Source organism: Acanthochromis polyacanthus, chromosome 3, assembly GCF_021347895.1.
Source record: "Acanthochromis polyacanthus isolate Apoly-LR-REF ecotype Palm Island chromosome 3, KAUST_Apoly_ChrSc, whole genome shotgun sequence".
Taxonomy (NCBI): Eukaryota; Metazoa; Chordata; class Actinopteri; family Pomacentridae; genus Acanthochromis; species Acanthochromis polyacanthus.
In genome coordinates, this window is record NC_067115.1 from 14438947 (window position 1) to 14452370 (window position 13424).

The following is a 13424-nucleotide window of genomic DNA, read 5'->3' on the forward strand; positions in this document are numbered from 1 at the left end:
CATTTGGTTGCAGTTCTCATAAATTTTACACGCATTAAAACTGTGAGAACACAGCAGCTTGATATAAATATCCTACAACCATCAATAGTGATCTCTGACTGAAACTGTCAACTTGTGATCATTTAGCTCCACATAAATAACACTTCTTCTTTGTCCCTGTCTCTTTTTTCCTTCCCAGAACAACTGATCGCCCTCATATCAGCAGCTAAACAGCACAACGTCGACTTTCGTCTATGCGATCTCTCCTGGCCTGGACATTATTTCTCCAACCCCAAAGAAGTCGCTGCTCTGAAGAGGAAACTGGATCAGGTGGTGGAGATCATTTATCATTGTTGTATTCAGCTTTATGGCTTTCAGGGTTTGTTTTTGACGCTTAATACGGAACCTACAGCCATAAAATAGAAACGTCTGATTCAGCGCAAGTAGAATCAGCTATGCTACTGATGCTGCTGCAGATAATAAGTTTAATTCCTGTGGACTAAACCCTTTGAGGATTGTCACAGTGAGTCGTTTTAAAGGAAATGCAACGCTATCATGAATCTTCACCTTGCTGCATTGCAATCTTTGTCCCTGTTCCTCCTCAGGTGAAGGAGTTCGGCTGCAGCCTCCTTCTCTTTGCTGTTCGACGACATTGAGAGGGAGATGTGTGGCGGCTGATAAGCAGGCATTTAGCTCCTTCGCCCACGCTCAGGTGGCCATCACTAATGATGTGTACCAGCACCTGGGGAAACCCGAGACCTTCCTCTTCTGTCCCACAGTCAGACAGTGAAGCTGATACCGAACCCAGCATGAATAAATATGATCTACAGTCCACCTGAACAAAAATGAAGAGTTACAGACCTCTGAAAACTAGAAAAAGTTTTTTTTCTTCTGCTTTCCTTAATTCCAGATTACTGCTCTTCAGTGTACACCCATCTCCTTCCCATATCTGAAGACTGTGGGAGAGAACCTCTTGCCTGGCATCGACATTCTGTGGACTGGTAAATTCAACCTGTTTTTGGGATCTTCAATTTCCAGAAGTTGTTGTTGATGCAGTTCTCTAGTACAGTTTTATGCCTCTGCGCCAACAACAGCTGTTTCTGAGACATATTTTAGTGTTGCCCACTGGTCTGTCCCACTCTTGTGAACGCAGTATCGCAGAAGAACCTTCAATTTGACATAAACATTAATTAACTAGTTAGATTTTGTTGTCAGATGTTACTGTGGGCTCAAAAAGTAAGTTTTTGGCCAAAGGTCAAGAATCCATGTGCTAATTATGTCAGTTCACACAAATGTCTAATAATGATTAGTGAGGACATTTTATATACAAATGTTAAAGGTCAGCTTTACTGTGACATTATAATGTTCTGCAAAAACACTATTTCGGTCATTATTCAACTCTGTAACTCAGGAAACGAAGGGAAATTGTTACTAATATTCATATTTGGTCGCATACTGAATTGGTGGTGCTGATCTTGGGTGTCCCTCTTAAAACTGGGGTTACTGTATTGATGTTCTGTGCTGCCAGGTTAAAGCTGAATCAGAATCACAAAGCCTTTATTGTCATTGTAAGCTCTGCATACAACAAAATTAGGAAATGTGTGAGAAGCATCCATGTTTTCAGAATTTTAGCAACATCCACATTTGAAACTTTGTCTACTGACGTGTTCTATCAGAATCTGACAATTTTTTTGTTTCTGCAAATGATTTCACACACTTGAAAGTTTTCACATCACAGACGTGAATGTAAGCTGCAACTTGTCTGGTCGGCACATTTGTTCAACTACCAGGCATTCATTTTATTTTCCCTTTGTATCATTTAGGTCCAAAAGTGGTCTCCACAAAATCTCAGTTGAATCCATAGAGGAGGTGTCTGCAGTCCTGAAAAGGCCACCAGTCATCTGGGACAATATTCACGCCAACGATTACGATCCCACAAGGCTTTTACTTGACCCTACAGGTAAGTTTTTATTGCATTGGTGTTAAATTGTATCCAAAACCTTGGAATTTGTATCCTGAAACAACAAATAATTCCTTTTCGAACAGGATCGAACCCACTGAGCTGATCCCAAACTGAGAGGAAGTTCTCACAAATCCCAACTGTGAGTTTCACCCGAACTTTGTGGCATTCACACTTTGGCAACGTGGTGTAAAGCTCCTGCTGATGGAGGACCGAGAGATGTGGAAATGGGTGAGGAACCTTTTTAAAACCAAGGAATAATTGAACCAAAAAAACCTCACTGGCAATGACATTGATTTTAACTGTTACCATGCAACATATACATATCCAAGAAAACTGTGACTGAGTAAAGAAAAACCTGAAAGATGTATTCAGTACTTCATCCAACAGTAGTAACCTGGAAAAACACAGAGGATGCGAAATGTTTGGAGAAACAGTTTAAATCTGTGGTCGCTTTGGGTATTGAACTGTGGTCTTAAGACCTTTTCAATGTGGGTTCATTGCTGCTTCATTAAGCTGTAGAAGTGTCTCTATTCAGGTCAGTTTGCGTTAATTTTCTCACAGCTTCATTCAGACAAACTCACAACAGTGTCCGGAGAGGACAGTGAATCAAGTTGTGTATAATACATATTAATGCACAAATAAACAAAAGGGTAACTGAATAGATAACAGCTGCTCAAACTGTTCAAATAACTAACAGTAAAGTTTATTTCTAATTCTTGAACACTGAAAGTTGCAAATGTTATTTTGGAGATGCTCATACGGATGCTTCAGATTTTACTGAACTCGGAGGAAATAATCTAACAGCTGTAAACAACAAACTTAATTTCCTGTTAATGTTTGGTCAGGAGAAAAGCTCACTACTTTTTTATTGGTGAGTCCCATTTATCTGAGTCATCACAGTGAACACTTATTTTTATGGATATTTCAGTTTGTAATAGATGTGAAATTGTAAAGTGGATGAGAACCTTGTCTTTAGTACTTTTGTGATGTTTTCTGGGACAAGATTGGTACTCAAATATGTGAAAAATCCTAAATCCCTTCATACAACTCCAAGACTGTCACTTTTTCATGATTATGCGTTAATGTGACAGAGCACAGTTCAGGCTTGTCCGTGCTGAAAGTAATACAGTTGCCATCGCAGGTTTTATGGAAATGTGAGCAGACATAAAGCCATCAGATTAACAGAAAGGAGAGCATGTCTGAAAGGGGCTTTATTGTTTTGTTGTGGACGATGAAAAACATTTTAGGATCTGACAGATTGATGATTCACCTTTCTGACAGATCATTTTTAAGACACAGCAAACACAAAACAACAATCAGTGAAATGCAGGGTGACTTGTGCTGCTGTTTATCTTTGGAACATTGGGATTTCCTTCTGTGGGTTTACTTCCAAATACAGGATTGTACTCAGAGACCCGTAAACAGTCTCACTGTGTCTGACCTCCAACACAGGTGATGAGGAGCAGGACCCCTGTTACAGCCCCCAGAAAGCCTGATGCTGGCCCTCACTGACTGGCTGCAGGAGTTCATGAACACCGATCAGCCAGGAGGTAGAGCCTCAAAAAGACACTTAATGACATAAAAAGGCAGAAACATAACTGATTAACATTAAGAAGAGCATGGCTCTCTGCTTCCAGGCCCTCGACCTCCAGCTCGCCTCAAGAAGGAGCCGTCAAGATGAGGAGCCATGCAGACAGACGTGGCTGAGACCTCCTATGTCCCCAGTCCTGATGAGAACCCGCTGTACACCGCCGAGCCCTCTGACGCTGGACACCTCAGGCTGCTGTCAGAGCTCTTCTACCTGCCCTACAACACACGGCCCACAGCCAGAACCATGCTGCAAGAGCTGGACTGGCTCAAAAAACCACGGCCAGGCTGCCACGGCAGAGACAGAGCAGGTAAGGTTCATGTAGTGCAGGTGATTCTGTACACACCGTCCTCATTCAGACGCCTCAGTTTTTGGGTGTCTTTCAGTCAGCAGAGTGGCTTTCAAGAGCGCAGAAGTTTGACAGCATGTGCGAGGCGGTGGTGCAGATGTTCAACCGGCTGTCAAACGCCCGAACCGCAGCATCCTGTACGATCTGTACAACTACATCTGCGACATCAAGAGCGGAGTCATATGCTCGATTCTACGTGAAGACACTCGGTGAGAAAATCGTTTTTCCTGTGAAGATCAATCAACAAGAGATTAAATGCTGTGACAAAATGATGAATTATCACAGTAATCTGAAAGACAGATGCCAGTAACACTGTTTTCAACACTAAACCCACTGTTTAAAGCTACACATCTGTTTCTACTTTATTATTATTATTATTATTATTTATTAATTATTATTATTATTATTATTATTATTATTATTATTGTTATTAATTATAATAATAATAATATAATAATAATAATAATAATAATAATAAGCATGGCTTCAACTATTAATCAATTAGTTTCACTCATTTAAATACTCAACAAGTATTTTGATAATTAACATATTTTTAGGAAACAAAGCAAATTCTTTAGTTCCAGCCTTCATAATAAAATCTGAACTTATATCTCAACCAAGTGAACAATCCCTGTACATTATAACATGTGGATTATCACACAGAAACTGCAGCATCTACAATTTGAATTACTGGTAGATATTTTGCGTCTGATAATTATACTTTTGCTAATACAGAAGTTAAAGTAAAGCATTGCCTGCCGTAGCTTAAATATATGTTTTTGGCTGCAGGAGAGCAGGGCCAACCCTCGGCCCAGGTGATGCAGGATGAACCTGAACCTTGGCGCTTCGAGGAGCACTCTCTGGAGAGTTCCAGGTAACACAACTGGTGCAGTGATGACTGTCATTCATATTTAGACGATTAATAGTTTTATTGTTGTCATCATAGACTGTGTTTATGCAGATGTGTTTTAATCAGAAATGACAATCTCAGGTTGGCATGAAGTGTTGATATGGCATAAAATGGAAACAATAATAAGTGCTCTCATGATCCCAGACAGTAAAACATAAAATACGATAGATAGATAGATAGATAGATAGATAGATAGAATAGATAGATAGATAGATAGATAGATAGATAGATAGATAGATAGATAGATAGATAGGAATATAGCAATTGACAGCACTGCTTATTAACTGGTCTAACAAAGTGAACCCCTCAGTCAATCAGACTTTAATGAAGAAGTTTGGTGCTAGTTTTATGAGGTGAAAATCACCATAGAGGCTTGGTTTTATACATATGATACTCTCTCTAGGGCAGCGAGCTGACTAAGAGAAGTGTTTCAAAAAGATGTGAAATGAGGCTTTCTCTACTTTTACTAGATGTTTCTGCCCCAGCATGAAGATGGCCTGGTCCACTCATTAGCCATTAATGGAATCTAATTATGTCAATACAGAAGCGTCACCCAAAATACACAGAGTAGAAGACAAGGAATATCTTGCTGATATTTTTTTTGTCCGTCAAGATACCTGCAGTAGTCCAAGTTGTCAACCAAACCCGTCTATGCAGCCCGGATGGGGCCAGTAGGTTTTGGTTTTTGATTCTTAATTGGATCAGACTTGTTCGCAGTTCACTTAACAATTTTTACTCACTCCTAAGAATTCCACCCATTCAGTCTTCTGTAATGACCCATTTTTCATTGGGTTTCCATGACAATTTCAAGCCATCGTGTTTAAGTGTTTTCCAGTAAAAGATTGCCATTGTTGTTCCAAAATAACTAACATAGTTCTAATATTGTGGTTAAGAATGCTATAGTGTTATTTACGAAGTGATTTTGCCAGTATTTACGCATTCAGGCATTAAAATGCTACAAAAATTATGTGATATACTAGATATTCTGGAGCTTAAAGTAACTAATGTAAATAAAATAGCTTCAGTCTTTTAAGTATATTTAACTATGTGCTGAACCTAATTAATTTAGGAGTTAAGGCTTCGATAATAATTATTAATAGTTATGGAGATTATCCCGACTATATTTTGAGTGAAGTTGTGGCTGACAAAACACACATGCAAACCATGGATTCCCTGATCCCCAATTAGCAAGCTTTATTTCTATTTTTTCTATAAATTTAGCTCTAAACTGAAGCTAATAATTCTCCCTGAAACATTGTAATATCTAAAGTAAATTTTTGATTCTAGGAATGTTTATTGTATTTTTAGAGAATGCTGCCAGGACAGGAAACAGGGACCTGTTTCAGACAACCTCCCTCTCATGACAGCAGTTTACTGCATACGACCCTACTGCCCTGAAGACAAGGTGAGGATGGCACTTACTCAGATGTTAAAATACAGGCGTGATGTTACACAACTATGTTTCTTATCCTAGACGGAAGTGCAGAAGATATTCAGGGAGATGCAGAAAGGAGGAGATGCCACATCCTCCCCAGGGGCACAACCTCCACTCATCAGCGACAGGTAAGAAACCTGGTCCTATGCAGAATATTTGTGTTTTTGATATTTTTCATCTTAATGCTCTGTGATCCATTTCAGCCTGTCAGCCGGTGAGTTATCCCCTTCCCCTGAGTGTGCTCTTGTGGTGGAGGATGACTTTGGCGTGTGTGGTTACGCTCTGGCCCTCACGGATGTCAAACCAGCTGCAGCTAAAGTCCAGGTGATCAAATGACAAATCTGATAGAATAGATTTCCATAAACTGCAAAAACACTTAACTGTTTTATCTCCTGCCTCTAGAGGGCGGTAAGTGAGTCGCTGTTGAAGGAATTCCCCTCCCTGGTCGTTGTACAAGTGCGGCCCGGGGTCACTGATCCGTCTCCAGCCAAACATATGATTCGTCGACTGTTGTCGTCCATCAGGAGCAGCGGTAGGTCGAGGTGTCACTCTATGACCTTGATAATTCGTGATGCACCTCATTGAATTGAGCAAACTTTGATGAGAAAAAGATTCACCAGTTCTACATTCAGTTCAGTTCTACATCTGCAAACCTGTGATTTGAATCAGAGGCACCTGGAAGTTAAATCTTGTATTCTTTTTTGAGGATGATTAGGATACTTTTAACATACTGTATAGAAATATCAGGATCTGGACTGTGTGCAGCTTCCTGTTTTAATATGTGGATGTTCCTCAGCTTGGTTTTTGATGTCCATATCCTTCTCATCATTCAAGTTTTATCCAACAAATTGAACTCTAAACGCTATGTTGGTTCTCCTCTCAGGGTCCAAAGGAGTGTTTTGTGAGCTGCGGCACGGCGATCGGAGGATGATCAACTTTTACTCTAAACTTGGCTCCTTCAAACAGATAGAAATGGACTGTCTACCTCAGGACGTCCTCGTCATGGCAGCAAGCCTGTAAACGAGGTCGCTTACAAGGTTTTCCTCAGGTTTAAAGTGTTTAGAGATGAAACTCTTGTGTGTGTAATCACTAACTTTGCAGCATGTTAAGCTGATTTAAAGCAAACCTGGTATTGGAATTTGTCATGAAAAGACAAAAATGTAAAGTGATTATTTTTTAGATAAATTGTTTCAGGCAGCACAATAAGACTTAATAAAATACAGGACATTAAGATTTTGTGTGTCTGTAGCAGTGCAGCCAAACATGGCAAGTCATTTAAAGAAGATAAGAAACTTTATTCTTTTTTACAGGATAAAAAGGGAATATATTAATGGTTAATCTTTAAATAAAACAGCTGGTGTTCTGTAATTCAGTTTATCAACAAATGTAATCTGAACCAGAAAAAAAAACATCGCTTGTAGTTTGAGTGGGTGATAAATGCCACATGAAGATGAGAGAAAGTTCAGTGTTTCCAAACAGGTAAATTAAAACGTAACGCGATGAGAAAGTGTAACAGTTCAAGTAATGTATGACCATTCATTCCTATCTTAAAATGCTCTTTTACCTTGTCCCCTGAGTGTCTGACCAGCAGAGTTTGGAGTCCTTGCAGAAAAAGAAACTCACTTTTCCTCGTGTTTGACAGACTGATGACTTCTAGTTTACAAACCTCTTTCACCAGAATATGAATTTAATCTAGGTTGTTAAACTCAAGGTTTAAATAAAATGAACCCTTAGCAGAGCTGATATGAAGCAGTTACTTCAAAACATTAAAAATCTTATCTGCTGCAGGCCGACTGGTGACAGCTTGACCTCCTCAATCTGCAGGTCTGTACTTTTTGACGCTTGTCTTGTGCTTCTCAGATTAAAACCAGAAGGGAATGGAATTCTCTCTTAATCTGCTAGCTGCTGCTTTCAGATAAACTCCAGCCCTTCGTACTTCACATCTCCTATCTTTGTCTCGGGCATCAGCACTCGGCCGTCTAGTGTAAATGCTATGATGTAGGTGGCGATCCGGCCGGCGTCCTCCTCTGATTTTAAGGCCAGGATGATCTGATCGTCCGTGTCGGGAACAAATTTAAACGAGGAGAAACCGTGAGTTGGGTTGAGCGGCCCGACATGCCCTACGGTTATGTGGCTGAAGTCGGCGGGGCAGGACAGCAAGAGGTTGGTGGCTCGACGCTCGTCTGCAGTCTCATCGTAGTGCTTGTGACTGGCACGGCGAGGGAGGAAGAACCAGCGCTGGAGACGCTCGCTCCAAGCCGCTGATTCATGGATAAGGTAGCCTAAAGAACAAGAAGAGTTGTAGATGGGAGAGGGAAGAGGAATACGAGTGAAAATTCCACTTCACAAAACTGAAATCATTCATCAAAATATGGAAAACAGCATCGTCCAATTGTAAAAATGTTTATTTGCTCATCGGTGTTGCTGAGCTCTGCACTCAGGCAGCAACACTTTGAAGTTTTTCTGCCGAGTTTCGTGTTTTAGGATAAATAAAAGCTGTACTGTAGCCTTCTCAATGCAGAACAGGGAGAAACGCATTCAACTGGTGTGCCTCCTTTGTTTTGAGCAGAGTTCGTTTGTGAGAAGGGGTCTGGCTGACCTGTCATTCAGGAAACAGTATTTGCGTATAGACTTGTTCTATAATTGAGGACAAAATAATACAACAAGTAGAGCAGCACTGGCTGCGTGGACAAACAGTAATACGTTTACTAAAATGCTGCTTATTTTCAACGTTGTGGACTGTTGGCAAACAAAAACCACACCAGCTACTGAGAGCTGTGATGAATTTGGTGCGACTGCATTAGAGGGAGAAATCCAAACATTATTCAGCAACATAGCAATGATATGCCATCTTCAAGTTTTGGATACATTTAAATCAATAATTTATTCTAGATTTCTAAAGTTCTACACATTTCTCCAAAATTGATGACAGAACTGAACATTAATGAGAAATAAAGCAGTAAATTCAGGTGTTTTTTGTTGGTAAAATGCAAATACAGTACTGGCATCCAATGAACAATAAATGAGATGAAGTTCATCTTCCCTCCCCATGAAAAAAAATAAGATCTGTGTCATCACCTGGTGGTTGGATCCCTGCTGCGCTCCGTAGGGCGTTGTAGTGAGGCACCCAGTTTTCATGCTCCACGTCACCATTGTAGCCAACAATTTTCACCCACTCTGGATTGTTGTTGACCACTTCCCCAGAGGAGGTGGTCCACTCTTTCCCCAGACCGCCCACAAACAGCTGCTCATCCTTCACTGCCAGCCACTCTGCCTTGAACCCTGCACACAGCGAATCAAGACAGAAATTAGAAAAGACACACGATTGCACCTTAAAATGTTCCGCAAAGTTCCTGAGTCCTTGTCATGTTTTTGTTTGCCAGCTTCAGGAAGGATGCACTCGCTGTTTTAAAACCAATTTTAAAAACAGATGCTAATTTTGTTCTTTTTCAGTGAAGAAACATATTGTGCCATTAAAAGAAAGCATTTGGTTCAGATGTTGCAAATTATTTTTGACCTTCTGATGATCTTCAAGCAGTTTCTGGGCATTTCTTAAGCCTGTGACATTTTTTACTGCAATATGAAGTCCTTCTCTTCTGAAAACAGCACAGTCATGGCTAGAGGTAGAGGGATGTCTTTGTGCAGAATAATAAAGTTTATATAAAAAAATTGAATCAACATGCACAAAATTTGCAATTTTAAAATAATGCACACACTGTTTTCCAATACTGGTGTACTTTCAATTACTATCTGCTCAATCCGAATCAAGCTTAATTGGCCATAAAATTTTGTCTCATGACAGTCACTAATGGCATCACAGTTGTGCAGAAGAACACAGACTTTTTATACTTTACAGAATCTGGTTAGCAAAAATGATATGTTTGTGACAAATCTGTAAACACACGAGCGCATGAAATATAGTGATTTTGACTAAATATGAAGGTTTTAAACTTAGGTTTTATTATTTTTCTCTCGGAAAAGCACATCAGATCACAGATGAACAGATCAAGAACTGCTGATTATTCTCTCAGTTTTTACAGTTACAGTTCAAAACCACCCAGGGGGATTTGGGTTTCAGAGGGTGGTTGTGCATGTTCCTACCACCTGCTAAAAAAAAAAAAACAGTAAATCTGAAACTTTAACAGGTATAGAGAAGACAAACCTTTGGAGACAGAGCCATCACCATCAGGCAGTATAACCCAGGGGACGGCCTGGCTTCCCTCGATCCTGTACACCACACCTGTACGGTCGTCCACGCTGTACAGGTGACCGTTGAAGGCCACCAGCTCGGACAGCTCCATACCTGCAACCGAGATAATCAGACACTAAATTAACCCACATATTATTCCCATCTCAGTAGCACATATCAATATGATAAATGTCCATACCTCGTCCTTTCTCTGCCAGATGACTCTCCAGGGTGACGGTCTCAGCGTCCCATTCCACCTCCAGTCTGTCAGCGCTATCTGAAACAGTCAGGTATCCTCTTTTCATGTAGCTGAACCACGTCTGATCCTTGGAGCTCCTCGATGCTGTGTCCAGGTCTGCAATGACGCCTATACGGTAGCGGATGCCATGCAGTGTCTTCTCAGGTGGACTCAGCGGGTACGTGTCATTGTAAGGTTTTTCCTGTTTGTGGCGGAGAGCGAGGCTTTGTGCAGCTTCTCTGTTAGCGTTCCTGAAGGCGTCCTCCTCGCCCTCACTGTGCACTTGAAAACTGTGAACCCTGTTGCGGTAGTAACCTTTGGTTGGAGTGTCTCTGTCCCCCACTGTCCGGTGCAGATACAACATTAGCACCAAAGCGAGCAGCGTCGCCACGGTGATCGCCCGCCATTTTGGGTGGAAGCGCGAGTCAGAGGTGGCGGCTTGAGTCATGGATGCCAAGGCCAGGGGGAGGCCTCGGACGGTGATACCAAAGGAGGTCATGGAAGTACCGTCTTCATCTTTTTTGTCAGATGTGGGCTGAGAGAGATCACTCCTATGGCCTGGGGACGAGCACAATGAGAAATATCAGCAGAGAAGCAAATACAATAGGCGTTCAAATCTCATGGAGCTGTCTGTTTAGTGCCCATTATTACTACTGTATATAATGGACTGCAGCAACTATTTTTAATCTGAAACACAAATCAGCAATACCAGCTGCTTTGTATGCTCAAATTCAACAAACACTGTTACAAAATGTGAAAAGAAATCCTGAAAACAATAGCCTGATAAAATGAAACATGGGGAGGAAGACAACAAGTTGGTGGAAAAAAGGCTCATGTTTCAATCGTTCTTTGTTTGCAACAGAGCTTTGTTGTGCTGTTCAGCCAGAATACTGAGTAGGTAGCTGGCAAGTCCTGCTTCCTCAGGACATGCAAGCGACCACAGTTTAGCCCCGTTTATGTTTTTGTAGTTCGTTCAGCAGGGACAATAACAGAGAATATTATTACATACAGGTGAGCTATGCAACAGAGGCAACATAAGCAGTTATGCATGTATTTCCGTCCATCTTTGGTTTGGCTCATCAGGATAAAACAACGGGACAAATAAATGTGACTGGGTACATGTGTGTATCAAATTATACTGTGTAAATGTCATCTTTGTCGTTTCACTTCTGTGGTGAAAACTTTGGGATCTGATTGTGTTTTCAACTCTGCTGGTAAGTTGCCACATAAACGCAGGGCTTTTTCTGTACATTAGCTACCATCTGTTGCTCTTCTGATGGCAACTTTTTCATTTTTTAATGAACTGACAGAAAACATTGTACATTAAATTTACAGGATGATTTGTGGTCTTTAAGGCTGCTGTGTGAAAGTAATAACACAACCTAGCCCTACGACGTATGACTGTAATCAGTCCTCTTAACTTTTTTTCTGGAGCATCAGAATCTTGTCTTAGATACTTTGTAGTTTTTTTTCTGCCACTGGCTCCATCATACTCCTAGCCTACTATGTCTCTGTCACCAAGATTACTCCACACTTCAATTATGGCAAAACAAACTCTGCTGGGTGACATAGAACACATCGTTACTTATACACCAGTCACCAGACACCAGATTTAAATCTCCAGTTTACTGTTTTTACTTGATGCTGACAGACTGAATCAGCATGTCTAACTTGTTTGGCAAGTCTATAAATGCAACTGGTGTTCATTTATATTTCAAGGTCCCGTACTCAAGCTGAACATTGTGTTTATGAAGGACAGCCTTATAAAACCGTTGTTGATGTCAAATTCTTTGCTTCTTCTCAGCTCTGATTACATGTTTAAGGGGAAGAGAAGTCGTACGTTTCAGTGATGTTCCTGCTTGTTTTAGCACAGATTACAGGTTACCAGTCGTGTCTTGAAGAAGAGAGAATACCCATCTTCTAACATCAAGACAGTTAACACAGTCTTTGTGAAATAAACCACTAACCTGAAGTGGGAAAAGCAGCAGCCCTGATAGACATTTTTAAAGAGATATTAGAGCATTTCAGGTCACTCAGGGTTGGGGAAAGTTGAGCGTTATGCTGATATTACATTTATCATCCACAAGCCACACTGAGGAGTGTGTCAGGATCTGAGTGGTTTAGAAACTACAGAACGTCCTGTGGGAAACCATGCTCCCCTGAGCATTAAGTGAAATGCTCAGAGCTCATTAGCTAAAATGAAAATGTACAGTCAACATAAACAAAAAGCAAGGACATTCTGTTAAGTTCCTGGTAGCAATATCTGGAAATTATTTGCATAAATTTGCTTGATGTGTTCATAGTGAGTACATACAATAAACTTATGTAAAGCAGGAAACCAGGAAAACAAGTTTAAGAGCTTAAATGTCACCAACAATTTAAAACTAGAACTGAGCCGATAATAGATAGAAATTAAAACTCTGAACTGACACGAATGTGATAGGAAATGAACAGAAGAGAAGATTCTGGTAGGTATTATGCACCCGCGTTCTACTTTCATTTGAGGAAAAACCAGGATGTTTTTAGTTTTGCAACGGACAACGTGTCTGAAAGGACATTCAATCAAGGATCCTACCAGCTGAAATACGAGATCTGCTTGTTTTGAGACAGCAATCGAGTCAAAGTGACCTCTGAAGTTTCCTGTCAAGGACAACCAACAGGTATAGTAAAAATTCACGCTTCATTAAGTTTGAGCTCCAAAGCCCCTCTGTACTGAGTCACATATGAACTAGCTACCAGTTTAAGTCACTGTACAGTAAAAGCAGACAAGTAT

The 13424-nt window shown here is 40.6% G+C and overlaps 3 protein-coding genes across 9 annotated transcripts in view; 1 reads left to right on the forward strand and 2 right to left on the reverse strand.

The window, feature by feature from the left end:
- Positions 1 to 7455, forward strand: part of ogal (O-GlcNAcase like) — a 49493-nt gene extending 42038 nt beyond the window's left edge. Inside the window, exons 14-17 of one of the 2 annotated variants that reach the window (XM_051945164.1) lie at positions 6264 to 6352; positions 6428 to 6548; positions 6627 to 6756; positions 7108 to 7455. In XM_051945164.1, coding sequence (XP_051801124.1) covers positions 6264 to 6352; positions 6428 to 6548; positions 6627 to 6756; positions 7108 to 7244 — 477 coding nt within the window. In that variant the 3' untranslated portion in view covers positions 7245 to 7455. The remainder of the gene's footprint in view (positions 1 to 6263; positions 6353 to 6427; positions 6549 to 6626; positions 6757 to 7107) is intronic. The other variant, XM_051945166.1, reaches the window with a different exon arrangement.
- cant1b (calcium activated nucleotidase 1b) overlaps positions 1 to 13424 on the reverse strand; it is a 47981-nt gene that overhangs the window by 31847 nt on the left and 2710 nt on the right. Inside the window, exons 2-5 of one of the 3 annotated variants that reach the window (XM_022207718.2) lie at positions 10613 to 11209; positions 10387 to 10527; positions 9303 to 9506; positions 7499 to 8506 (exon numbers count right to left, since the gene is read on the reverse strand). The exons of the other annotated variants lie outside the window; for them this stretch is intronic. Of the exons in view, the coding sequence (XP_022063410.1) occupies positions 8136 to 8506; positions 9303 to 9506; positions 10387 to 10527; positions 10613 to 11209 (1313 nt within the window). The 3' untranslated portion in view covers positions 7499 to 8135. Of the gene's footprint in view, positions 1 to 7498; positions 8507 to 9302; positions 9507 to 10386; positions 10528 to 10612; positions 11210 to 13424 lie in introns of those variants that run through there. 3 annotated transcript variants of the gene reach the window in all.
- The window catches only part of LOC110960477 (kynurenine formamidase), a 51275-nt gene that overhangs the window by 22355 nt on the left and 15496 nt on the right, over positions 1 to 13424 (reverse strand). The gene's annotated exons all lie outside the window — the stretch shown is intronic.